General features: G+C 45.4%; 2 protein-coding genes across 2 annotated transcripts in view; one reads left to right on the forward strand and one right to left on the reverse strand.

The window, feature by feature from the left end:
- The window catches only part of TXNL4A (thioredoxin like 4A), a 58,049-nt gene that overhangs the window by 3,057 nt on the left and 28,480 nt on the right, over nt 1–26,512 (forward strand). The gene's annotated exons all lie outside the window — the stretch shown is intronic.
- Nucleotides 2,016–2,823, reverse strand: LOC129491336 (mesencephalic astrocyte-derived neurotrophic factor-like). Its single transcript, XM_055295514.2, has one exon. It carries the CDS (start codon nt 2,821–2,823, stop codon nt 2,263–2,265), a length of 561 nt encoding a protein of 186 aa, XP_055151489.1. The 3' UTR covers nt 2,016–2,262.

Here is a 26,512-nt window from a genome sequence, read left to right on the forward strand (position 1 = left end):
TGCCTCAGCCTGCCAAGTAGCTGGGATTACAGGTGTGCACCACGACACCTGGCTAATGTTTGCATTTTTAGTACAGACGGGGTTTCACCATGTTGGCCAGGCCTGGTCTGAAACTCCTGATCTCAAATGATCCACCCGCCTCGGCCTCCTAAAGTGCTGGGATTACAGGCGTGAGCCACTGCGCCTGGCCAAGAGTGTTTTTAATGGGCCATCTATATATATTGTCTTTTGTTATGCCAGCACGAAGGATACCAGACTGTTTCTGTGATGTAATAAATTTTTGGTATTCTATCCAGTCCTGACCTTGGAAGGAGCATACCCACCATGGGAGGCTGGAGCCACTGGAAAGAGGTGTGACTCCACATATCAAGCAGGTGTTCTTATGTAATCTGTCTGCATAATGCTGAGCCCATTGTAGAAACAGGTTTGTTTCATGGGCATCAGTGGGTGGCAGTGGCAAGAAGGTGAAGGGATACATGATTAATAATAGGAAGGTTGTGAAATTCATCTTAGTTACTAAAGGGTGTTAAATCAGACAAGGCAAATGCCCTGTTCTTTATTAGACAGCAGATGACAGTATATCTAGGACAATAATTGTAATGGTTATTGTACAGTAAACATAGGCATCTCTTTGTGTACAGGCCTGGTCCTGTGTCTTGGGTTTAAGCAGTCCACAGCAGCTGTTGTCTGCTTCTAATCCTGGGTTGAAGGTCAATGTTCAGTGAACTGGAGGCAAAGGTCTTTGGTGGGAGTTACAGCCCACTCAGGAGGTCGTGCCTTAAGATGAGAGAGATGAATCCATGAGTCTACACCCTCTGATTTTATGGGACATAGATTAGTCAATAGTACCTGGTGTGGGCCCTTCCATTGGGGTTGAAGGGAATTCTTTATTAGATGTCTTTTCCAATAGACAAAATCTCTGGGTTGCAGATTGTGACCAGGCACCTTATCTTCGTGGAGCACACTATGAAAGGAAATCTTTAACAAATCTTGGCTTTTCTTTAAGGCAATATTGTAAGTCCCTCACAATATTGCAGTATATCTCCCTTGAGAAAAGTTGGGTTGATTATGTTTGTTCCCATACACATGGGCCTCCGTTATTATTTCTTGAGGACACAGTTGTTTTCCAAAAGGGGTGGATTGGAGTTTAAGCAGCACTAGAGGGAGTGCTTTGGGCAGGGGAGGTGAAATGCCTGGAGATGAATTTAGCCAGTTGTGCCTCTCCACTAGGCCTGAGGATTGGGGATGGTAGGCACAATGGAAATGTGAAAATATGGGCCAAATTTTACAAATATTTTGAATAACCTGGCCAGTAAAGTGAGTTCTCCTGTCGCTGTGAAGTTCACTTGGGACTCGCCACAGTGGGATAATTTTTTCTAGTAGGATTTTCCCAGCTGCCATGGTTGTTGCTTGCCTGCAGGGAAAGCTTTAACCCAATGGGAAAACATGCAGAGCATTAGTAAAACATACTTGTAATCTTGAGATGATAGCAGCTGAATAAAATCAAGCTGCCATACCTCAAAAGGTCCAGCTGGAAGGGGAAAATGACCCTGGGCGGCTTTCCTTTATATTTGGGACAAATAACACATCAAGAGTAAAACTTGTGCCACTGTGAAGGATGGTTTCCAGTAATATTGTTTATACCAGGATATCATTTTATCTGGGTTACAATGGGTTAGATTATGGACATATTCCATAAGGGGCACCTGGCATCCCACTGGAATAGTGGTTATTAGGTCCACACCGTATTTCAGTTTGGGGAGAAAAGTATCTCCCTGACTGTTTCCAGGTAGATTTCTCTTTTGTAGGAGCTCTGCTCTGGGTTTCTTTCAATATGTTTCTAAGTGTTTCGGGTTTTATGGCCATTTCCTGGATTGGGGCTGGTGGCTTGGGTGCTGCTCTTTTAGCGGTGGCATCAGCCAATTGGTTACCCTTTCTGTGGTGTCTAATTTTGAGTGACTGGGGTTTTTTGTTTGTTTGTTTGTTTTGTTTTTTTTTTTTGTTTTTTTTTGCTAGAAATTTTTTTTCTTTAATAAAAAAATCCTAGACACACTTTGAAGTCCTAGAGTACACCAGCAACAGAAGGAAGGGAATCCCCTCATGGGGGTACTGTAGGGCCAGCATCATCAGGAAAGCTCCAGGCTTCACATCTGATACAGTATTGTCAGGAGCCCACTTAAAAAATAAATTACAAAAAGGCTGTTTTGGGAGCAAGCAGTTGAACTGTTTTCTCCCCCTCAGGTGCAACAAAGATTGAGCAGACTACAAATCAGTCCGTGCACTGGCTGCCTTGGGGGCATATTTAGGCATCAGTTCATTTATCTTCCGGATGTAGTCAGACTTTTCTGCACAGCCTTTGCATGTCTCCCCCCAGTCATCCAGAATCTTTTTCAGCTCTTTAACTCGGAGCTTCTTCAGGTCCACTGTGCTCAGGTCGATCTGCTTGTCATACTTAAGCTCACAGATCTGGCTGTCCTTCTTCTTAAGCTTCTCACAGATCTTCTCCACAGGGATGTGGTGGGCCAGAGGCTTTGATACCTCATTGATGATTTTGGTGGCTGCATCATCTGTGGCCCCGATATAGTAGCACAACCGATTCTCTTTGCCTCTTGCTTCCCGGCAGAACTTTATAAGTTCGTTTTCAATAGTGGCTGGTGAGAATGTGACATCTCTGTCTTTGAGGTCCTGGTAAAATCTTCGACTGGGATTTTTATAATTGCCAAACGTTTGGGTTTTAGAATAGCTTCTAACAGCTCTGATACATGTTGTACATTTTTTATGGGTTGCCCTGAGGAGGCTAAATATCCTGTCTTTCCATAGCATCCCAAAGTCATGCAAACCCCATAAGCATAGTAGGTGTCGGTGCAAATGTTTGCAGTCTTGTATTTTGCCAGTTGACAAGCTCGGGTCAAGGCAATCAACTCGGCCACTTGAGATGATCTGGCTTCGGGAAGAGGACCGGCTTTAATTACCTCTAGTAAGGAAACCACAGCATATCCTGCTCCAAAATTTCCATCCTTACCTCTTAAATAAGAGCCAACTGTATACCATTCTACTTTAGCATTATCCAGTGGCATCTCTTGTAGGTCTGTCCTGGGGGTGAGAAGTCAGTCATCAGAACACAGTCACGAGGGGTCTTGTCAGAAGGGCCTGGCAAGAGAGTAGCCAGATTCAGATTATTATGCTGGAAGTAGCAATATTGGAAGATGGTACAAGCAAAATTTGATAAGAGGCTAACCGATTGACAGACACACGTTGAGTATGATGAGAGTTTAGAAGGGTCTCAGGAGAATGTGGCACAGAAATGGTAAGGGGGAACCCATACTTATTTCTTCAACAGACTTGTACAGAAGGGCCATGGTTGCTATTGCTCTCACACAAGGAGGCAACCCTCCAGCCACTGGGTCCAGGTTTGGCTAAAATAGCCTAGAGGTCTCTGATGATCACTGTGTTTCTGGATCAGTACCCTGGATGCAGTACCTACAGTTTCGTGTATGAAAAGAGAGAAAGGCAGTTTGTAGTTTGGGTGCCCTAAGGCTGGGGCATTAGTTAGAATTTCCTTTACTTGCTGTACAACTGATTGTCCCTCAAGAGTCCACAAGATGGGATCAGGTTGTTCATTTTTTATGTATGCCTACGGAGTTTGAGTCATAAAGAAGAATTTGGTATCCAGTTTCTACAATAGCCAGCCAGGACGCAAAATCCTCTAAATTGTTCATTAGTGACAGGCATTGGGAAAGCTAAAATTCCTCTCACTCTGTCAGGGTTAATACTCAGTCCTTTGACTGAGATAATATGCCTCCAAATGCTTAACTTGCAGCAAGCATAGCTGAAGTTTGTCTTTGGACACTTTGTGTCCCTTGGTGGCTGTTTGAGTAAATATAGACTATCTTCCTGGGAGGAAGATGGTGTGTCTGAACAAAGGAGAAGGTCATCTACATACCGAATGAGTGTTGAGCCTGGGGAAAAATTAAATCCTCTAAATCAGCTTTTAATATTTGGGAAAAGTAAGTGGGACTTTGTGTATACCCTTGAGGCATTACCGTCCACATATATTGCCCTTCTTTCCAAGTAAAGGTAAACACATACCGGCTGTCTGGATCTACAGGAATACTAAAGAAGGCACTACAGAGATCTGCAACTGAGAAATACTAGCTGGTAGTGGGTGTAGCTGATAGGATATGTGGGTTGGGACTATTGGGTGTCTGGGTATTGCGATATTATTTATTGCCCTCAAGTCCTGTACAAATCTCCATCCCCTCCCACTTGGTTTCTTTGTATATAATGGTTTCTTTGTATATAATAATATAAATAAATTGTACATTATTTATTGTCCTGTACAAATCTCCATCCCCTGCTGCTTGGTTTCTTTACTGGGAACATAGGGCTGTTGCAGGGGCTTGTGCAGGGAATAGTGAGTCCCCTTTTCAGGTAATCTTCTATGATAGGGGCAATTCCATCTATGGCTTCCTCTACAATATCGGAGACAATACTGTTTAAGGTTGAGTAGGGGTTTCTTAGGGTTTATCTCTACGTTTATGGGAATGGCTGAGAATATTTTCCCTATATCTGTATTTGACTGAGATCGTAAGTGGAATGGACATCCTTGAGCAAGCGTTCTGCTTCTGGTGTAAACAGGAAAATTGGGGAAGCTAAGAGGAGTTTTATCATTTCCTATTCTTTATTCCTGTGTCTTCTCTTCTCCCCTAATATGTCCTCCTCTCTCTCCATTTCATTTTCCTGGTCACAAGGTGATGTTTTAACATTACTGGTAGTAAACTGTGGTACATTGTCAGGACATTTTTTTAATTTGGTATTTTTGGTCCTCTGGTTCCAATTCTTAAGAAGGTTCACCTTTTGATGAAAAAGATATATCGGCATTATGGATGTTGAGATCACAGCGCAAAAGATTGACAAGGGCCGCAAGGCATGTAAGAAGCACGTGGGGCCTGCTGAATACCTCACACTTAGAGCCTGTGGTCGGGGAGCTGAGCCCAACGAAACAGGAAGGGAAAGGTTTGTACGCAAAACGTAAGATTGTGTTATTAGACATAGCCACCATGTTAACTTTTTTATTACTCCGAGGAATGGGTTTTCTAAATAAGCTGGGATTTGTCAGAGATATAGTCATGCCTGTGTCAATAAAGGCAGTTGTCAGCTCATGGTTATTACATTAATCTCCCCCAGTTTTTTTTGTCAGGGTAGAATATTTGGAGACGTGAAACTCTTGTACTTTCTTGGAGCACCCCTAGTCTTCCTGAGTTGCATTTTCCTGCCTTTTCTTTCATTTCAGCCTAAGGCAATCCCTTTTAAGGGGTCCCGGACTTTTACAGCAGCAACAGACTGGGAGGGAAGGGTTCTCAGACCTAGAGAGCTTAAAAATCTTTCTGGGGCTGATAGGTTTGGAAGTTAATTGCTTTAGCTGTACATGCATAACTCCAGCAATCTTCTGTTTTTCCTTTTTTATCGTAGTGTGGGATAATTGGTCAGCTAAGTTAACTAGTTCATTAGTTCTGGCTATGGCCCAGTTTATCATGTGGCATTTTACAAGGGTGGCTAAATCATCATCTAGTCCGTTTAATAAATTTGCCTTTAATAATGTATCATTTTTATTGTTTTCAAAGCAATCAGCTGTCATCTCACAATATTGTCTAAAAGTTATATCCAGTGTGTGAAATAATCTAAAACTAATGCATTTGGGTTCTGGCAGCATTGCTGGATTTTTCTCCAATCCACAGCCCTTTGGAACACTGGAGGAATAGTATTTAACAGTCATGCTTCTGTGCATCTTTACACCTGTCTTCTGGATTTGGGGGGTGGTTGTTGTGGCTGTACTGGGCCTTCAGGGGTCAAATCTGTTATAGGGTCTGACCATTGTGCTTTTTCTAGCTGTTCTTTAGCTTTAGCTTCTGAGACCAACATGTGGACCAGCTGATAAAGGGCTAAATGACCTGGGTCATAGGTTCTGATACTGAGCTCAAATTCTTGGGCAAACCTGATTGGATCTTTATGGGGGCCAGGAAATTCTTTAACTATGACTCACAATTCAGCCTTTGACCAAGGTTGGTAGACAATCACTGGGGCTCCCCTACCTGTTACCAGTTGTTCCCAAAATGGGGTGGTCATGAGAGAAGTCTCCGTAGGATCCCCCTTTTCTGCATCTTCCAGATGAGACGCTGCCATTGGGGCTGTCGGGGAATCAGCAGCAGCTGGGGTCTTTGAAGTCCGATTCCTGCCTGCCTTTTGTTGAGCAAGTGTTAAACATGCAGGAGAAAAATGGGACAGATCTGGTCTGGGGAAGTTCAGAGAGGTCAGGGTAGAGTGGGAGTGTAGGTGGAGTTGCCAAGTGGGAATAAGGGATTTCAAGGATTTCTTTAAGAGAGGTAAAAGATTAGAGAGTTCTTGATTAGCATTTCTAAGTTGCTTGTTTGCCTCCTATAGGGAGATGAGGCAGTCTTCACCCCTTTTGCTACTCTCCAGATACCACTGAAAATAACTCTCCCATTCTGGTTGCTTATTTGTTGTGCCTGCATTTTCCATCCCGGTTCTCAGGTACACTAATTCAGACATCTCAAAAGATCCCCATTTAGGTCATTGTAACTTAGAATCTGCTTTAGTTGTAGTGGTCCACTTGTTTAAATATTTGCATGATGATTTGTGATTTGCCATAAGTACTTTGCATATAGCTGGCCAGAGTTTCTAAAGGGGAATTTTGTGTTCTGCAGGTGCTGGGGTCTTAGAGGACTTGTTCCTCATAATTTAGAGCTCCTCTTCGGATTTGATGAAGTCAGGATGTGTCCGACCCAAAATGTGCTGCTTGCAGACCTGGCTTTTCAGAGCCATTACCTCCTGAACCGGTTTGGTCTACCTGTGTCACGGCTACCTGGCACAAGTGTGTCAGGGGCTCAAGTTGCAGGAGGGGTCGGTTCCTTATATGCACTGCCGGCTGAGATGAGATCCTAAATATGTTCTTCTGAAAGATGAAACCTATTTGGAGCTGCTGCGTGTCTTAGGGAGTGTTTCTCCCAGACACCCTCAGGTGATTCTCAGTTGCCTGAGAATGCCCCGAAAGGCTGAGGGAAGCAAGGTGCTCTATTTCTCCAGCATGGAAGATTCCACACTCATGAGCTAGAGGGTTCAGAGTTGGTCAAATCTGATCAGGGAAAGGACCGAAACATATACACACACACACACAAAGCAGAGACAAGCAACAAAAACAGTTAAGCAAAACTAACAATGATCACACAAAATACACGATTTCTAAGCACTCCAAGTGTAAGCAGGAAGTTAGCACCAGCTGGCTGTTAGTGCTAATTTTAGTCATTTAAAGAATTTGCAAGACAGAATTCCAAACCAGTTTCTTACCTAGGGATGGGGCCCAAGCTGGAGACTGCTCTCTGCCAATGCAGAGGCAGACAAACTCACCTTCCATGATGGAAGCCAGTGGAAAAACTCCCACAAAAAGGGAGTTTTTTTTTTTTTTTTTTAACAGCGAATAAACCTCAGACCTCCCCAACTGAGAAACATTGGAAGATCAGGGATCCCTGGAGGAAAGAAGTCCCAGACTTCGGCAAATTGTCCTGTTGGTTCGGGCTACAAGTGCCCGAGCCAGTACCAAGCACTGAAAGGCAAACTGCCCCAGGCCAGAGGCTACTTCCACTCAGGATCCCTTTGTGGTTACCAGATGTCAATCAAAGAGAGTGACAAGACAAATCTCAATCATTTTAGAAAATTTATTTGCCAAAGTTAAGGACGTGCCCAGGAGACAGGCCTATGCTCTTCTTCAAAGATGAGCTTGAGGGCTTCAAATTTAAAGGGGAAAGGGTGGGATATTGAGAAGCACAGAATGCTGAGATCTTACTGGGTAAAGTCAGTCAGTGTCTTAGTAATCAGGAATGTAATTCAAAAAGTTATTGTTTTTGTAACTTCCTAGAAGCAGGGAATTCAATATTTTAGTCTAAATTTTTACCTAGTAAGGTCCCTTCTATTGCTCAATCATAAATATTCATGGTAACATATGGGAGGATATTTCACCCTGAGTGAATATCCTCCTCTCCATTTGGTTCTTTTTTCCTTCATATAAAAGTTCAGCATTGTTCAATAAATTTAAACAGTTCCTTTATAAGATAAGTTAATTTTCTTATGCTGGTTGCATGGGGGGCAGGGGGCATGCTATGGGGACATCCTATCAAACCCCAAATCTCTCTAACTTTTGCCTGAAAAGAATTTGGAGTCAAGAGTTTTTACGTAACATTTGCAACCCTATGGCGCCACCTAGTGGAATAGGATTTTTCTCCATGGGGAGCCCCGTCAGCCCTCTTCCCCAAACTTCTAGTTTCCTAATTCTTTTTCCTTTTATGTCCCCCTATCAGTGATCAGGCAACATGTCCTATTTGTAAACAAAAAAACTCCACTTTCAACAGCCAGGAGGAAGCCATCCTAATAAAACAGGTTTTAGCTTCAATACCATCCCCATCAAAGGAAGGGCAGCCATTCAATTCTTATGTTCTTTTAAGACACCTGTTCTGCATTCAACGACATTGGGATTTAAACAAAAAAAGAATTTTGTGTTTGAAAGGTGATCAGTCTCATTCTGTGGGATTCCAATTTTTCACTGGGGCCATAGCAGGGGAAGCCAAATATGGTATTAGAACACCCTCCATTAAAGAGTCTTGCCCAAGTCCAACTACTACATAATCTTTCCCAGGCCTATTGGGTACCTTGGGAGCCTTTGGGCTGAGTAGGTCTAAGAATCCAACAGGGTGGAAAGCTAGGGTCTTGCACAGGTAAGTGTGACTAGTCCTGCCTACTACCTCCTCTGGATCCATGAGTAAAGGTCACACTTGTATCCATGGGGTGGCACCTATAATGGTTGCCAGGACCCAGAGGAGAGAAGGAAAGAGGAGAAGGGCAAAAGGGCAACACCTTTTCTCTCTTTCCTTCCACACTTGGTCACACCAAAGCAAGGAAGGGGACTAAGGAACGCCTTGTCTCCCACTCTCTAGATGGGTAACAAACCATCTGCATTCTGTACTTCCCTTGAGTGCATTCTAAATCACTGGAACTCCTTTAACCCTACAACTCTAAAGAGAAAGTGGCGTATATTCTATTACACAAGGGCGTGGCCTTGTTACCATCTTGGGAACAAACAAAGCTGGCCTGAGGAAAGTCTTGATTACTATTCAACAACTAAAACTTTTCTGTAGGCAAAAGGGCAAATGGTCCAAAGTTCCCAGTGTATCTTTGCCTTGCAAGATAACTTAAATCTTTGTAAGCATTGTACAGTTAACCCCACCCTTTTGGCAGCCACGTCAGGCAAGCCTGCAAAGGATGGTTCCCCAGAGTCAAGAAAAAAAAACCCTTGGGGAACCCTCGAAGAAAAACTTCTGGGTGCCCTACCTGCCCCACAATAGCCAGATCATTAGCTCCTCTGGTAGTGCCCCTCAAGAAATTCCCAACTTCACTGTTGCCCCTGCAGGAAATGCCCAGTGGTGCTACTAGGGCTCAAGTTTCCTGCTCATTGCAGGACCTTAAACAAATAAAGGGGGACCTGGGCAGGTTCTCTAATAACCCTAATAAATATATAGAGGTGGCCGGGCGCGGTGGCTCACGCTTGTAATCCCAGCACTTTGGGAGGCCGAGGCGGGCGGATCACAAGGTCAGGAGATCGAGACCACGGTGAAACCCCGTCTCTACTAAAAAATACAGAAAATTAGCCGGGCGTGGTGGCGGGCGCCTGTAGTCCCAGCTACTCGGAGAGGCTGAGGCAGGAGAATGGCGTGAACCCGGGACGCGGAGCTTGCAGTGAGCCGAGATTGCGTCACTGCACTCCAGCCTGGGCGAAAGAGCAAGACTCCGTCTCAAAAAAAAAAAATAAATAAATAAATAAATAAATAAATATATAGAGGCTTTCCAAAATTTAATCCAAGTGTTTAACTTAAAAGATGCTATGCTAGTTCTAAGCCAAACCCTAATACAAAAAAAAAAAAAAAAAAAAAAAAAGATATTCTAGCACATATGGGAGCCACCATCCTTATGGCTCCAGAACAAACTCTTTGTCCTCTTATTAAAAACCAATATTAACCCAGAGGTGTGGACAAGTCAAGGGAAAATTGGCCAGGCTACAACTGTTATACTGGTCCAAATTCACCTTAAAAATTCCACCTTCTTCCGTAACCAAAAGCAGTACCCCCTAAAGCCAAAAGCTGAAAAACAAAACAAAACAAAAACCTAAAAGCCATCATGAATAAAAGCACAAAACCTTCTCAAGCCTTGCAACACCCCAATATTAGGGGTACAGAAACCCAGTGGGAAATGGAGGCTAGTTCAGAACTTCCATCTCGTTAATAAAGCTATAGTTCCAATCCATCCAGTGGTTCCTAATCCTTATACTTTGCTAACTCAAATACCTGAGGTAACTAAATGATTCAGTTTTAAACCTAACAAATGCCTTTTTCTGCATACCATTGCACCCTAACTCCCAATACTTGTTTGCTTTAAAAAAAGTCCCTCCAACCAGCCGGGGGCAGTGGCTCATGCCTGTAATCCCAGCACTTTGAGAGGCCGAGGCGGGCGGATCACGAGGTCAGGAGATCGAGACCATCCTGGCTAACATAGTGAAACCCCGTCTCTACTAAAAAATACAAAAAATTAGCTGGGTGTGGTGGCGGGTGCCCGTAGTCCCAGCTACTCGGGAGGCTGAGGCAGGAGAATGGCGGGAACCCGGAAGGTGGAGCTTGCAGTGACTGAGATCATGCCACTGCACTCCAGCCTGGGTGACAGAGCAAGACTCCGTCTCAAAAAAAAAAAAAAAAAAAAAAAAAAAAAAATAGGCTAACTAGTTAACCTGTACAGTGCTGCCTCAGGGAGTCCAAAACAGTGCCCACCTGTTTGGGCAAGCATTATCAAAAAATCTCTCTGAGTTTTCTCATCCTCAGGTTAAAGTTTTACAATATGTAGATAATATTATCTTCTGTTCCTCAACTGAGGGGGTTTCTCAAGAAGGCACTAACGCTCTTTATTTTCTAGCAGGTAGAGGATATAAAGTTTCCAAATCTAACGCTCAGCTCTGTCAAACTTCAGTGAGGTACCTAGGTCTAGTCTTGTCAGAAAGAACCAAAACATTATGTGAGAAGATAATTAAGACTATTTCCCCATTTTCCCCTCCCTGGAACACTCAAACAGCTAAGAGGATTTTTGGGCATTACAGGTTTTTGTAAATTGTAAATACCTGGGTACAGTAAAATGGCTTGCCCTTTATACTGCCTTATAAAATAAACTCAAGCAGCTAAAACTCACTCCCTAACTTAAAAACCTGAGGCTCAGAAGGCCTTTAATCAGCTAAAGCCTGACTTAAAGCACCTACACTCAGTCTTCCCATAGGGAAGGCATTTAATCTTTATGTCTCAAAAAGAAAGGGAATAGCCTTGGGAGTTTTAACTTAGGCTCAAGGTCCAGCCCAGCAGCCATTTGGTTACCTAAGTAAAAAGCTTAACTTGGTGGCTAAAAAAATGGCCAGCTTGCCTCTGAGCAGTTGCAGTTGCATGGTTGAGTTAGCCATGAGGAATAACTTAACTGTTTACACACCCCATAATGTAGCAGCACTGCTATCCTCTAAAGGAAGTCTCTGGCTAACAGATAATCACCTCCTCAAATATCAAGCTTTGCTGCTGGAAAAACCTGCAGTTCAGTTAAAGACCTGTCCTGGCCTGAACCCAGCCACTTTCCTCCCAGAGGAAACTGGAGAACCTGAACAGGAGTGTAAACAAATGGTGGTGCAAATCTATGCAGCCAAAGAAACCTCAAGGAAATAAGGAGGAGCAAGTCACATCTTACGTGGATGGTGGCAGGCAAAGAGAGAGCCTGTGCTGGCAAACTCCCGTTTTTAAAGCCATCAGATTTCCTGAGACTCATTCACTATCATGAGAACAGTGCAGGAAAGACCCACCCCCACAATTCAATCACCTTCCACCAGGTTCCTCCCACAACACAAGGGAATTGTGGGAGTTACAATTCAAGATGAGATTTGGGTGGGGACACAGGCAAACCATATCACTATCTTGGGGTTCCCTCTGCTGGCTTTACCTTTAACCATTAAAAATGGATATAAATAAAACATGATATGGGAGCATTTTTAACGCTACCCAAAAAAACACACACCATGAGGGTAAGACTTACTCCTTTAGACGAGGTAAAGTTAATAAGATAGCAAATGCCTTCTTCTGCTTTAAAAGCAGAGGAAAAGAACCATACTTGGGAAACCTTTAAATATTCCAAAAGTGTGCTCATAATTGCTAAGAGTACAGAGATCTGGAGACTAAGAAGGAATAAGGGTGACACCAAACTGGGAGAGACTATAGAAAAATTTTAATCTAGCCAGACCTCCTAGGTGGAATTCCCAATGGGAATAGCTATCCCTGGGCAGAAATGCCACCCCTTGCCAACCTTATTATCAGGTAATAAATAACACATGGTCCTTGATATGGTTTGGCTGTGTCCCCACCAAAATCTCAACTTGAATTGTATCTCCCAGAATTCCCACGTGTTGTGGGAGGGACCCAGGGGGAGGTACTTGAATCATGGGAGCCAGTCTTTCCTGTGCTATTCTCATGATATCTCTTGAGATCTGATGGGTTTATCAGAGGTTTTTGCTTTTGCTTCTTCCTCATTTTCTCTTGCTGCTGCCATGTAAGAAGTGCCTTTTGCCTCCAACCATGATTTTGAGACCTCCCCAGCCATAAGTCCAATTAAACCTTTTCTTGTTCCTAGTTTCAGGTGTGTCTTTATCAGCAGCATGAAAACAAACTAATGCAGTAAATTGGTACCAGTAGAGTCGGGTGTTGCTGAGAAGATATCTGAAAATGCAGAAGTGACTTTGGAACTAGGTAACAGGCAGAGGTTGGAACAGTTTGAAGGGCTCAAGAGAAGACAGGAAAGTGTAGGAAAGTTTGGAGCTTCCTAGAGGCTTTGTCCAACATTTTGATGACAACAAAATTCTAGCTGAGGTGATTTCAGATGAAGATGAGGAATTTGTTGGGAACTGGAGCAAAAGTGACTCTTGTTATGTTTTAGCAAAGAGACTGATGGCATTTTGCCCCTGCCCTAGAGAACTGTGGAACTTTTAACTTGAGAGAGATGATTTAGGGTATCTGGCAGAAGAAATTTCTAAGCAGCAAAGCATTCAAAAAGTGATGGGTGCTGTTAAAAGCATTTTGTTTTGAAAGGGAAACAGCATAAAAGTTCAGAAAATTTGCAGCCTGATCAATGAAGTAGAAAAGAAAAGTCCATTTTTTTGAGGAGAAATTCAAGCTGGCTGCAGAAATCTGCATAAGTAACAAGGAGCCAAATGTTAGTCCCCAAGACAAAGGGGAAAATGTCTCCAGGGCACATCAAAGGTCTTCATGGCGGCCCCTGCCATCACAGACCCAGAAGCCAAAGAGGAAAAAATGGTTTTGTGGGCTGGGCCCAGGATCCCCTTGCTGTGTGCAGCCTAGGGACTTGGTGCCCTGTGTCCCAGCCACTCCAGCTGTGGCAGAAAGGGGCCAACATACAGCTTGGGCTGTGACTTCAGAGGCTGGAAGCAACAAACCTTGGCAGTTTCCATGTGGTGTTGAGCCTGTGAGTGCACAGAAGTCAAGAATTGAAGTTTGGGAACCTCTGCCTAGATTTCAGACGATGTATGGAAATGCCTGGATGCCCAGAGAGAAGTTTGCTGCAGGGGTGGGGCCCTCATGGAGAACCTCTGCTAGGGCTGTGCAGAAGGGAAATGTGGGGTCGGAGCCCCTACACAGAGTCCCCACTGGGGCAGTGCCTAGTGGAGCTGTGAGAAGAGGGCCACTGTCCTCCAGACCCCAGAATGGTGGATCCACTGACAGCTTGCACCGTGCACCTGGAAAACTAAACATGGCATGTAGCAGACACTCAACGCCAGCCCATGAAAGCAGCCTGGAGGGAGTCTGTACCCTGCAAAGCCACAGGGGTGGAGCTGCCCAAGACCATGGGAACCCACCTCTTGCATCAGTGTGACCTGGATGCAAGACCCGAAGTCAAAGGAGATCATTTTGGAGCCTTAATATTTGACTGCCCCGCTGGATTTCAGACTTGCTTGGGCCCTGTAACCCCATTGTTTTGGCCAGTTTCTCCCATTTGGAATGGCTGTATTTACTCAATACCTGTACCTTCATTGTATATAGGAAGTGACTAGCTTGTTTTGATTTTACAGGCTCACAGGTAGAAGGGACTTGCTATGTCTCTCTGTTGAGAATTTGGACTACAGACTTTTGGGTTAATGCTGAAATGAATTAAGACTTTGGGGGACTGTTGCGAAGGCATGATTGGTTTTGAAATGTGAGGATGTGAGATTTGGAGGGGCTGGAGAAGAATGATGTGGCTTGGCTGTGTCTCCACCCAAAATCTCCCAGAATTCCTACATGTTGTGGGAGGGACCCCGGGGGAGGTAATTGAATCATGGGGGCTGGTCTTTCCTCTGCTAGTCTCAGGATAGTGAATAAGTCTCTTGAGATCTGATGGGTTTATCAAGGCCTTCTGCTCTTTTCTTCCTCATTTTGTCTTGCCGCCACCATGTAAGAAGTGCCTTTCAACTCCCTCCCTGTTTCTGAGACCTGCCCAGCTATGTGGAAATATAAGTCTAATTAAGCCTTTTTGTTGTTATTCCTAGTTTCAGGTACGTCTTTATCAGCAGCATGAAAACGAACTAATACAGTCCTTCCCAAAGATGCCCACACATGAAATCCCGGACCCTTGTATAACATTTAACAGAAGTAGGCTGGGTACAGTGGCTCACGCCTGTAATCCCAGCACTTTAGGAGGCTGAGGCAGGTGGATCACGAGGTCAGGAGTTCGAGACCAGCCTGACCAACATGGTGAAACCCAGTCCCTACTATAAATACAAAAAAAAAAAAAATTAGCCAGGCGTGGTGGCGTGTGCCTGTAATCCCAGCTACTTGGGAGGCTGAGGCAGGAGAATCTCTTGAACCTGGGAAATGGAGGTTGCAGTGAGTTGAGATCACGCCACTGCACTCCAGCCTGGGCGACAGAGTGAGACTCCATTTCAAAAATAATAATAATAAAATATTTAATGGGGCCAGGTGTGGTGGCTCACACCTGTAATCCCAGCACTTTGGGAGACTGAGGCGGACGGATCATGAGGTCAGGAGATCAAGACCATCCTGGCTAACATGGTAAAACCCTGTCTCTACTAAAAATACAAAAAATTAGCCAGGCATGGTGGCGGGCACCTATAGTCCCAGCTACTCAGGAGGCTGAGGCAGGAGAATGGCATGAACCCGGGAGGCGGAGCTTGCAGTGAGCCAAGATCGCACCACTGCGCTCCAGCCTGGGGACAGAGGATAGTGAATAAGTGAGACTCTGTCTCAAAAATATATATATATATATTTAACAGAAGTAATCTGCAAATTTGTGGACTAATGAGATGTCTAAACCAATAGACCCTGTAAAGAGGGTTGTCTAAGATATTGGCCGGGACATACTGTGTCTCTAATTTTTCAAAACTCTATTTGCCAAAAAGATTCTTCCTATGCAGCATGTAAAGTTTGAAATGGTACTGTGGATAACTAGACTAAGTATGGATGTCCTTATCCTAAAGATACTGCCATTAGATATAGGGAAGGCAACCTTATAAGGCCTGGACTAAATCTAGCTGAAACCCTCATAAACCACAACATAAAACCATCCCTTCAGGGAACAGGGCTTTACTTTCTCTGTGGCTCCTGGGTACACTTAACCCTCCCCAGGCTGTGGAAAAGAGCAGGCACTATGGTGGCAGTGGTCCCCGATGTGTTATTTTTAAACCCTACTAACACGGTAGCATTGTCAGGTAACATCCCTAATTTGGCCTCTTTTCTGGAAAGTGCACTCTCACACATACCAAAACAGAAGGTCACTTATCTCTATGCCATCGTATGGAGATTTAACTAAAAGAAAAAACTTAAAAGGACATGCACACGACAATCCTATATTAGAAAAACCAGGAATAGGACATACAGTAGCCAAAGGCCTATCTTGGTTTGGTGGTGTCCCCTTCTTAAGAAAATCAGTGCTTAATATTTCTATCAGAATTGTTGGGGAAACCAGCCCAAAATACCCGGCGTTACCCTGAGTCCAGCAGAGACAAAGGAGTTAGAAAGAGACAGAGTAAGAGTTTGAAAGGCGGGTCCAGAGCTCTTTAGCTCCACCTAATTTATTGGTTTACATGCTCTTTGTTCTTAGGGCAGATGGGGGGGGAGGAAGGGATGAGGAAAAGGATTAATCAGTGAAGGAGAACTCATGAGTCACTCAAGATGTTTAGCAGTCTCAGTTTCTGTGAATTTCCTCAAGCAAAGGGGTGTGTCTAACTACTTAAGATCTTTAACTTATTGGGACTGAAATAGGTGGGAGTGGGTTTCAGGAGGAGCCAAGATGTTTGATTATATTCCATTGCTTCAAGGGAATGTTATCTCCCTGAGCCACCTGTGGAATGCTGCTTAGCTGTTATGCTCTTGGGGTATAAGGACATGAAGGCAATAAGGAGACTTTTCTCCTCAAAGGCCACCCATGGCTCTCCATGGGTGTCTCACACAGGGGAGACCAACTCATCTGGTGCCCCAGAAACTCTCTTTCCCACAATATTGCAGCAAGGGTGGAAGACAACTGTAGCAGCCATAAAGGCACAACAATCCAAAATTCTGTAGCCTCAGTAGTAATGCAAAATAAACTCTCAATGTCCTTACAGCTGAAGTAGTGGGCGCCTGCGCACTCTTAAATAAAACATGCTGTTTCTGGATCAACACTATCAGTCAGGTAGAGAAAAATTTACAAGTGCTTAAAAACCAAATTAAAATCACTAACAAATTAAGGGAAAATGCAAACTCCAGTCCCAGTTGGCTACAATCCCTTTTTAATAAATTCGAGTCTTGGTTTTGGGCCTGGTTAGCTCCCCTACGAAAACCTCTTTTCCTTATATGTTTTATATTCGTGTTTGGCCCTTGCATACTCAGTGCTATAACCCAAATTGTTTCCTTTCCCGAGGGGCTAGCACCAAATCGTAATGCAAATAAAACCACACATGGATGTGCCTTTCTTCCGAGGACCCTTAAACCAACCCCAGGAGGAACCCTAGCTGCTCTTCCCCCACACAATGCCCCTTTCCAGCAGGAAATAGCCAAAAAAAAAAAAAAAAAGCAATGCCCAGCTTCCCTAACAGCAGTTGGGTCTCTACTCCATGGGGGGACTGAAAGGAGTTAGTTAGCTTGCCTTAGGTAGACAGCAAGGGAAGAGTCCCTGGAGAACCCTGGCCCATGGGTCACAGCCTCATCCCCACATCAAATAAAAAGCAGCCTGGGGTGGGGGGAAATCAGGCTGCAGGAACCAATAAGGGAACTAGCATGTGGTGTTGTGCCTGGAGACATGCCCATGGCTACACAGATCGAAAAACCTCCACTTGGATAAAATCTTGCACAAACCTCTAACTCACTCAAATAAGGGAACACAGGCTGGGCGCGGCGGCTCACGCTTGTAATCCCAGCACTTTGGGAGGCCGAGGCGGGCGGATCCCGAGGTCAGGAGATCGAGACCATGGTGAAACCCCGTCTCTACTAAAAATACAAAAAATTAGCCGGGCGTGGTGGTGGGCGCCTGTAGTCCCAGCTACTCGGAGAGGCTGAGGCAGGAGAATGGCGTGAACCCAGGAGGCAGAGCTTGCAGTGAGCCGAGATCGCGCCACTGCACTCCAGCCTGGGCGACAGAGTGAGACTCCGTCTCAAAAAAAAAAAGAAAAGGAATTCAAATAAGGGAACACGGCTGGGCATAAAAATGCCTTCGTCCTTCGTACAGACAGTGGGCTCCCAGGAAGAAGTTTCTCGTTTTTGGGCATGGGCACCGTGGGCTTCGGTGGGTTCCGGTGGACACTCTCCTTTCCTTTGTTTGGACTGTACGTCTGCCCTCTATGAATCATGACTTCAGCCTCTGGTTGGTCCCAGGCCAAGCTGTCACTTCAGCTCCTAATAGGTCCTGGGCCAGGCTAAGCAGCCTCTGTGAATCATTGCTTCATCTTCTAACTGGTTCCGGGCCAAGGTCCCGGGCCAAGCTTTCTAATAGGTCCTGGGCCAAGGTCCCGGGCCCAGCTGAGTCATGTGTTCTCCAAGACAGCCTGCAGACTAAGCACCTTTCTTCCCCTTTCCAGTTCATAGAGAACCCAGAACAGGACTCACAGTGGCCACCCCATTCAGGACCCCCTGTCTGCTGGCAGAGAGCTTTTCTTTCACTTATTAAACCTTCACCCCAACTTCACCTTTGTGTCTGTACTCCTTAATCTTCTTGAATGTAAAAGTCCAGTTATTATCTCAAACAACAAAAACTGTTACATCTTGGCTTGGTGCATTGAGTAAAACTGGTCACAGCAGGAGCCTGGGAAAGGCCGTCTCCCAGACAGACAGAAAATACCTGAAGCTGGTGATCAGCAGCTTGCTGATAAGACCTCAGGAGTTGGGTGAGTGGGCTCACGCATGGCACCAAGAGGCAAAATGGTGGAGTTTAACTGGTATATGACCTTCCTCTAGGAACACTCAACTGATAAGGGAAAAATGCCTCAAGTGAGCATGCGTACAATTTCAGTCAACACTGTGGACACAGCCCCTCCCAAGCTCTGGCGGGACACCATGCAAGTGCACAGCCAGCTCCAAGGGAAGAATCAAGGGAGAAGAAACACAAAACCCCATAAAATCCCAAATCAAGGGTCAGACGGGGCACTGATCTCTCAAGTTGCCTACCTGGCCCTCTTCCAAGTGTACTTTACTTCCTTTCATTCTCACTCTAAAACTTCGTAATAAACTCTCACTCTTGCTCTAAATCTGGCCTTGGTCTCTCTCTCTGCCTTAAAACTACTTCTTTCCCTCAGCCAAATTCTTTCCTCCAAGGAGGCAAGAATAAAGTTGCTGCAGACCCATATAAACCTGCCACTGGTAACGGCCCTGTTGGTGTCCTGTCCTGACAAACTTGAGAGGATCCACAGGCAGGGGCCTCCCAACAACAGGAGTGCACAGCTGAGCAGGTGTGTCATTAACCACCTGCATCTTGTGAAGTCGGAAGATAAGCACCCCATGAAATATGGAAAAGTCACAATGTTTACAGCTTTGCTTTTGCCCAACAGAGAGAGAACTCACGCACTGACGTTTCCTGACTGCTCTCTGCACTTTCCTCCTGCCATTCCATTTGAGCTGCTAAACAGTGAAAGGCATTTTCTTCTTGCAAGATGATTGCTTAATTTACAAAAAAAAGAGTATTACTTTCGTTGAAATTGCCTTCAACAGACTTAAGGCTCTAAATACAGGATTGTCTTCCTTTAAAGCCCTGGAAAATTGAGTCCTAGAAAGAAAAATAAAGTAGGCCAGGCACGGTGGCTCACGCCTGTAATCCTAGCACTTTGGAAGGCCGAGGAGGGCGGATCACAAGGTCTAGGAGCTGGAGACCAGCCTGGCCAATATGGTGACACCTTGTCTCTACTAAAAATACAAAAATTAGCCGGACGTGGTGGCTCGCACCTGTAGTCCCAGCTACTTGGGAGGCTGAGGCAGAAGAATCGCTTGAACTCAGGAGGCGGAGGTTGCAGTGAGCCAAGATCGTGCCACTGCACTCCAGCCTGGGGGACAGAGCGAGACTCCATCTTGAGAGAAAGAAAAGGAAAGAAAGAAAGAGAGAGAGAAAGGAAGAAAAAGAAAGAAGGAAAGAGAAAGAAAGAGAAAGAAAAGAAAGAAAGAAAGAGAAAGAAAGAAAAAGATAAAGTAGAATGAACTTCCAACTGCTTCTTTCAAAGGAAAGTGAGACAGACTCTTATACAGTCCCAGGATATGGGACTCAGAATTGCCCAAAGTGGGGTGGGGTGGGGGAGAATGGGGGGAATCACTCAGGTAAAAGTACAGAGGGTGAACTTAATGTGGAGAAGACAGGAAGGGGGAGAGGAAGGGAACGTCATGAATATTAAAAACAGGGAACGTAAAAACAAAATGCAACCATTAAAATATTGTTTAGAGACAGACAAAAAGAGATACAATAAAGATGGGGTGAGGAAAGAAAAGATGACAAAAGGAGAGGACCAGGCATGAGAAGAGGAAGAGGAGAGTGCGGAGGAGGCTGCTTGCCTGCTGTGGGATGGATGGCAGGGGCACTTCCCCAGACTTACTTTTCTCAAATGTAGAACTAACCAGCCTTGTGCCACAGATGTGAAGATAACCCCACAGAACTTAAAGAGCAGACCATAACTTCCCATGAATGAGAGCTACTAACATTTACATCTGAAAAACAATTTGGATACTTACCCAAGTCTCCAATGAACAAAGTCACACTGAAGCTGGAGAGCACATTCATAACACCCAGAAAAACTATTTTTTTTTTGAGACTTCATCTCCCAGGCTGGAGTGCAGAGGTGCAATCACGGCTCATTACAACCTAGACCTCATGGGTTCAAGCGATCCTCCTGTCTCAGCCCCTCTGAGTAGCTGGGACCCCAGGCATGCGCTGCCACGCCCGGTTGATTCTGTATTTTTCGTAGAGATGGGGGTCTCACTCTGTTGCCCAGGCTGTGAGGGGGGCGAAAATCACCTGGTGACCATTGAACAGGCCCCAGAGACAAATCTTACCTGGGCAATTCAGAAGGGAGCAAAGACCACCTGGTGACCATCAAACAGGCCAGCTGGAGGCAAAACTCCTTATCTGGGGAATTTAGAAGTAATCAAACTTCCCTAGTATCTAAAGACGGCATCTGATTATGACACAGGAACTAAAAAGAAATCATTTAGGCAGTTAGTGAGGGTGAAGGAAGAGAGAGGCCCTCTCATATTGTATATTTAGGCCGTTAGTGAGGGTGAGGGAAGAGAGAGGCCCTCTCATATTATTTAGGCCCTTAGTGAGGGTGAGGAAAGAGAGAAACCCTCTCATATTGTTTTATATTGTTTTATACTCAGTACCTGTTTAAAAAAAAAAAAAAACAAGTGAAATCAAAGACAGGCAGCCCGGCGCCAGGCCCAAAACCAGGCCTGGGCCTGCCTGGCCTAAACCTAGTAGTTAAAAATCAACTCATGACTTAGAACCCGATGTTACCCATAGATTTCAGGCACTGTATGGAAGAACATTGTGAAACTCCCTGCTCTGTTCTGTTTCTCTCCGGCTCTCTCTGCACGAAACCCCTGTTACGTATCCCCTAGATTGCTCAATCAATCACGATCCTTTCATATGAAATCTTTAGTGTTGTGAGCCCTTAAAAAGGACAGAAATTGTGCATTCGGGCAGCTTGGATTTTGAGACAGTAGCTTGCTGATGCTCCCAGCTGAATAAAGCCCTTCCTTCTACAACTTGGTGTCTGAGAAGTTTTGTCTGCGGCTGGTCCTGCTACAAGGGTAAGAGAGTCCTCAGTAAGGCTTTCCTTTGAACAAAAAGCAGCCCCCAAGTTATTTCTTTTCTAACAAAGAGCAGCTTGTAAAATCGAGCTGCAGACACAGATAAGCCAGCTGGAAGCCTGCGTAGGTGAATGCCGGCAGCTGTGCCAATAGAAAAGGGATACCTGGAAGCCAAGTATGTTCATCATGGAGGTTCCCCTTCCCTTTTCTTTGTCATCACATGTGCAGTAAAAAAGCAGGTGCCTGGTGGGTAGAGAACCATTTGCATAAAAAGATTTGCATAATAAAAGGATGAGTTGGCCGCTTCTTCCAGTGCTATGCAAATGGCACACCTGGTCCAACCAATCCTCTGTGCCCTATGTAAATCAGACACCGCCTTCTCAAGCTCATCTATAAAACCATCTCGTTGCAAAGGGGGAAATCCTTTCAGAACCCTCTTCACTCTGCAAAAGGGAACTTTTCTCTTTTGCCTATTAAACTCCCGCTCTAAAACTCACTCGTTGTGTGTCTACGTCCTCAATTTCCTTGACGTGAGGCAGCAAGCCTCAGTTATTACCACAGACAAATGACACCGCTTCAATTCCAGGCCTCTTTCAACTTTTATAAGTAAATAAAATTTCTAAACATCTCTGGAATGCCATGCTGAAACTCAGTTTACAACCCTAAGCTCCAGCGTTAAGGTCCATAAATGCTTCTACGGAAAATCCACCACTGGGCCCTCAGTCCTCTCTCTGAGGCGCCCCACTGCACTCTGTTGCAGCATTCTTCCTAATAAACTTTCCTTTTTTTTTGAGACACAGTCTCACTCTGTCGCCCAGGCTGGAGTGCACTGGCATGATCTTGGCTCACTGCAACCTCTGCCTCCTGGGTTCAAGCGATTCTCCTGCCTCAGCCTCCCAAGTAGCTGGGACTACAGGCGTGTTCCACCACACCTGGCTAATTTTTGTATTTTTAGTAGAGATGGGGTTTCACCGTATTGGCCAGGCTGGTCTCGAACTCCTGACCTCATGATCCACCTGCCTCAGCCTCCCGAAGTGCTGGGATTACAGGCGTGAGCCACCGCGCCCGGCCTTGTTTATTTTCTAGAGACAAGGTGTATGTTGCCCAAGCTGGCGTCAAACCCCCAAGGTCAAGCGGTCCTCTTGCCTCAGCCTCCTGAGTACTTGGGACTACAAAAGTGTGTCCCCACACTAGATAAAGCTGTTTTTGGAAAGTGCTTCTTCCTAGATATTTTTCTTTTTTCTTATTCTTTTTCTTTTTTGAAACAGAGTCTTGCTCTGTCACCCAGGCTGGAGTGCAGTGGTGCAATCTCGGCTAACTGCAACCTCTGCCTCCCAGTTCAAGCAATTCTCCTGCCTCAGCCTCCCAAGTAGCTGGGATTACAGGCACGCACCATCATGCTGGCTAATTCTTGTACTTTTAGTAGAGACAGAGTTTTGCCATGTTGGCCAGGCTGGTCTTGAACTTCTGACCTCGCACCTGTAGTCCCAGCTACTTGGGAGGCTGAGGCAGATCAAGTGATCTGCCCACCTCAGCCTCCCAAAGTGTTGGGATTACAGGTGTGAGCCACTGTGCCTGGCCAACATTTTTCAATATGGAGTTAAATAGCAAATAACACTAAGGAGCCCTGCTATAAGCTCCCAGGAAAACTATTTTCCATATTCATTTATCCAGTAGGGTTCTCTGTTACTAGGCCAGAGAACGTATATTATTATCTTATTCCTGAAAAACATATCCTAAAATAAAGGGTGCACATGTAGACATTTTAAATAATAGGCCGGGTGTGGTTGCTCACGCTTGTAATCCCAGCACTTTGGGAGGCCGAGGTGGGCGGATCACAAGGTCAGGAGATCGAGACCACGGTGAAACCCCGTCTCTACTAAAAATACAAAAAAATTAGCCGGGCGTGGTGGCGGGCGCCTGTAGTCCCAGCTACTCGGAGAGGCTGAGGCAGGAGAATGGCGTGAACCCAGGAGGCGGAGCTTGCAGTGAGCCGAGATTGCGCCACTGCACTCCAGCCTGGGCGACAGAGCGAGACTCTGTCTCAAAAAAAAAAAAAAAAAAAGACATTTTAAATAATAAAAAATTAATACCTACATAGGCACTGCCCACCCTAAGAAAGACAGCACAAGCAACTGAAACACTCTTAACCTCTAATTCAATGGCTGTCATCTGGGGGCAATTTTTCTTCCCTCGGGGGAACTTGCCAAGTCTGCAGACAGCCTGGGTTGTCATCACAGGGAGGGGCCACCACTGGCATCTGGTGGGTGGAGGCCAGGGCCGCTGCTCGACACCCTTCGAGTCCAGAATGCCCCACTGGCCTCAGGTGTCACCAGGGCCTTCCCACTGCATGCTGGTCCCCCAGAAGATCATGACAATCTCACGAGACTCTCGTGTTAACCATCCCTTGCCCTTCCTCACGGTTCTACTGCATGTCTGTGTCTCTAGGTCACGTTTGGCTTTGCCTGTGTTTGAACTTCATATAAGTGGGCTCATTCAGTCCAGCCCTCTTATCACTGCACCTCTTTAGCTATGTCTAACCTTTTTAGCCAATTCATCCTGCTTTTAATGTTAGTTACCCTGATTTTCATTTCTGGGAGTTTCCCTGGCTTCTGTTCTGGACTCTTCAACAGTGCTGATGCTTTCTCCTCCTCACTGCTTTGCACTCCTTTAAACACAGACGCACTCCTGTTCTGGGTCTGATCATCTCAGGACCGGCAGCCGCTGCGCACTCGATGTTTTGTTTGTGGTTTCTTGGGAATCTGCTCAAGGCTCGTTTTCTCTGGTGATTTTCTCATGAGTTCTCAGAGCGTGCACATTCACTTCTGCATGGGTCAAAGCTAAAGTTCTCAATTCAATGTGTACACAGAGGAGTTCCACAGCCCACCTTGACCTGCCCACCCACCCCTTTCACAAAGCCAAGGGCCTGGCACTTCCTTTCCTCTTTAACCAGCAAAGTAACTCAGAGCTCCTGCTGCAAGGAAATGCGAATCCCCCCCCCCCATCGCTGCACTGAGAGGAAGTGCGAATCCCGCCCAGATCGCTGGGAATTCTCAAGAACATGTCTCTGCCCTTCCACCCAGCGGTGCCTGCTTCAGGTTTCTGGCTTGAGCTTATGGTGGCTTATGCCTGTGATCCCAGAAATATGGGAGGATGAGGAGGAATGATTTCTTGAAGCCAGGACTTCGAGACCAGTGACCTATCTGACATGGTTTGGCTGTGTCCCCACCCAAAATCTCATCTTGACTTGTAATCCCCACGTGTCAAGAGCAGGACCAAGTGGAGGTGACTGGATCATGGGGGTGGTTTTCCCCACGCTGTTTTTGTGATAGTGAGTCTCATGGGATTGGATGGTTTTGCTAAGTGTCTGGCATTTGCCCTGCTTGCATTCATTCCATCCTGCCGCCCTGTGGAGAGGGTACCTGCCTCCTGCATTGATTTAAGTTTCCTGAGGCCTCCCCAGCAATGTGGAACCGTGAGTCACTTAAACCTCTTTCCTTTATGAATTACCTATTCTCAGGTGTTTCTTCATAGCAGCATGAGAATGAACAAATACACTATCTCCAATAAAATAATGCTTCTTAAAAGTAGCTTTTAAAATATTTCTCCTGCTGCCCTAGAAATCACTGACCATATAATCAGCCAGGTTCTGGAAACAGAAATTCCTGACAGTTAGTATTAACAACAAAAAAAATTATAACTGAAGAGACAAAGAAAAGGAAAGAGAGAGGCTGTGGAAGGAAAATAGAATTTCAAGACCCCAAACTCACAATTCCAAAGGAAAACTAAGCTTGGGAACTAAGTCATGCAAAAACTGCTTCTCCTTTTGTTCCCAAAGAGACAGCTGTGATTTCACATGCTTGCCCTCAGGGTCCAGGCAGCAGGCACACACCCTGAGGTCACCCGGTGGGGTGTCACACTGCACAGGACCTGTGCTGGACACACCTTGAAGTACCCCTCAGGCCATTGCTGGGCCCACGGGCTCTTGAGGATGTAGCCAGCTGGATGGACATCCTAGGCCTATCCCAGGCCACCCAGCGCTGGACTTGAGGAAATGTCCTCCACAGAAGATGAAATATGATGATGACCACCCAGGGGCCAAGACAGCAGAGAAGGCCACACTCAGTGCGTGAGCCTGGCCAGGCTAAAGCTGGACAGACACACCCATCTCCCAGGACAGCTCAGGGGTGACCCACTGGACAACAGGCCCCCTTCCCAGCAGTGGGCGTTCCTACTTGGACTCATCTGAGGACATCCTGGCCTCCCTCCCTGCCGTCTTCCTATCCCTCACCTGTTGCTGGAGGGTTCAAGAGGGTCTACTGATGCCTGTGAGATGCCAGCCACAGCTGGTGTCCAGGTTTTTGGCACCATAGTGAGAAAGAATTCAGGGCCAAGTCAATGAAGTGAAAAGCCAGGAGTTTTATTGCAAAGCAAAAGCACACGCTTAGGACAGAAGTCGTGCACAAAGGAGTTTGGGTTTCAAACTTTATGTGCTCTTCTAATTAGGGGGTGGAATAATCATGTGGTTTTCTAGGGAAAAGGCGGAGATTTCCTAGAATGGGGGTTTTCATACTAAATATGGACATGCTCAGAGCTGCCATACACCCAGCCTCATTTTAAAAATTGGTTCTTCTTACTCTGCAAAATTAATGGCTGAGTAATCATTCTTGGCAATCTCAATACCAGATTTGTTGGTAACAATGAAAGCCTTGAGGGACAAGGCCTTTTCTACATGAGTTTGGACTCTAGGCAACTCTTCAGTGGCTTTTTTGTTTTTAGCATTTTACTCACATCCTTACCTGGTGAACTGAACTGTAGATTGTGCCATACTTAACCCCTCTGCTTTCCCATCACCCTAGGTGGGCAGCCTGGATTTGGTGGAATGTATTCTCATCAGCATGCACCTAGACATGAGGACCTAACAGATTAAGATGTGCCACAGGGCTTGCAGATTCCTTGACCGCCTGTTTGCTGGTTCAGGATTGTTGAAATCTGTACTGTTTGCATGTTTTGTGAGGCTTCTCCAGTCACATGGTAGCAGGCAAGAGAGAATGAGAGCCACATGAAAGGGTTTCCCGTTATAAAACCATCAGATCTTGTGAGAT

This window comes from Symphalangus syndactylus, chromosome 1, assembly GCF_028878055.3.
Source record: "Symphalangus syndactylus isolate Jambi chromosome 1, NHGRI_mSymSyn1-v2.1_pri, whole genome shotgun sequence".
NCBI classification, from domain to species: Eukaryota; Metazoa; Chordata; class Mammalia; order Primates; family Hylobatidae; genus Symphalangus; species Symphalangus syndactylus.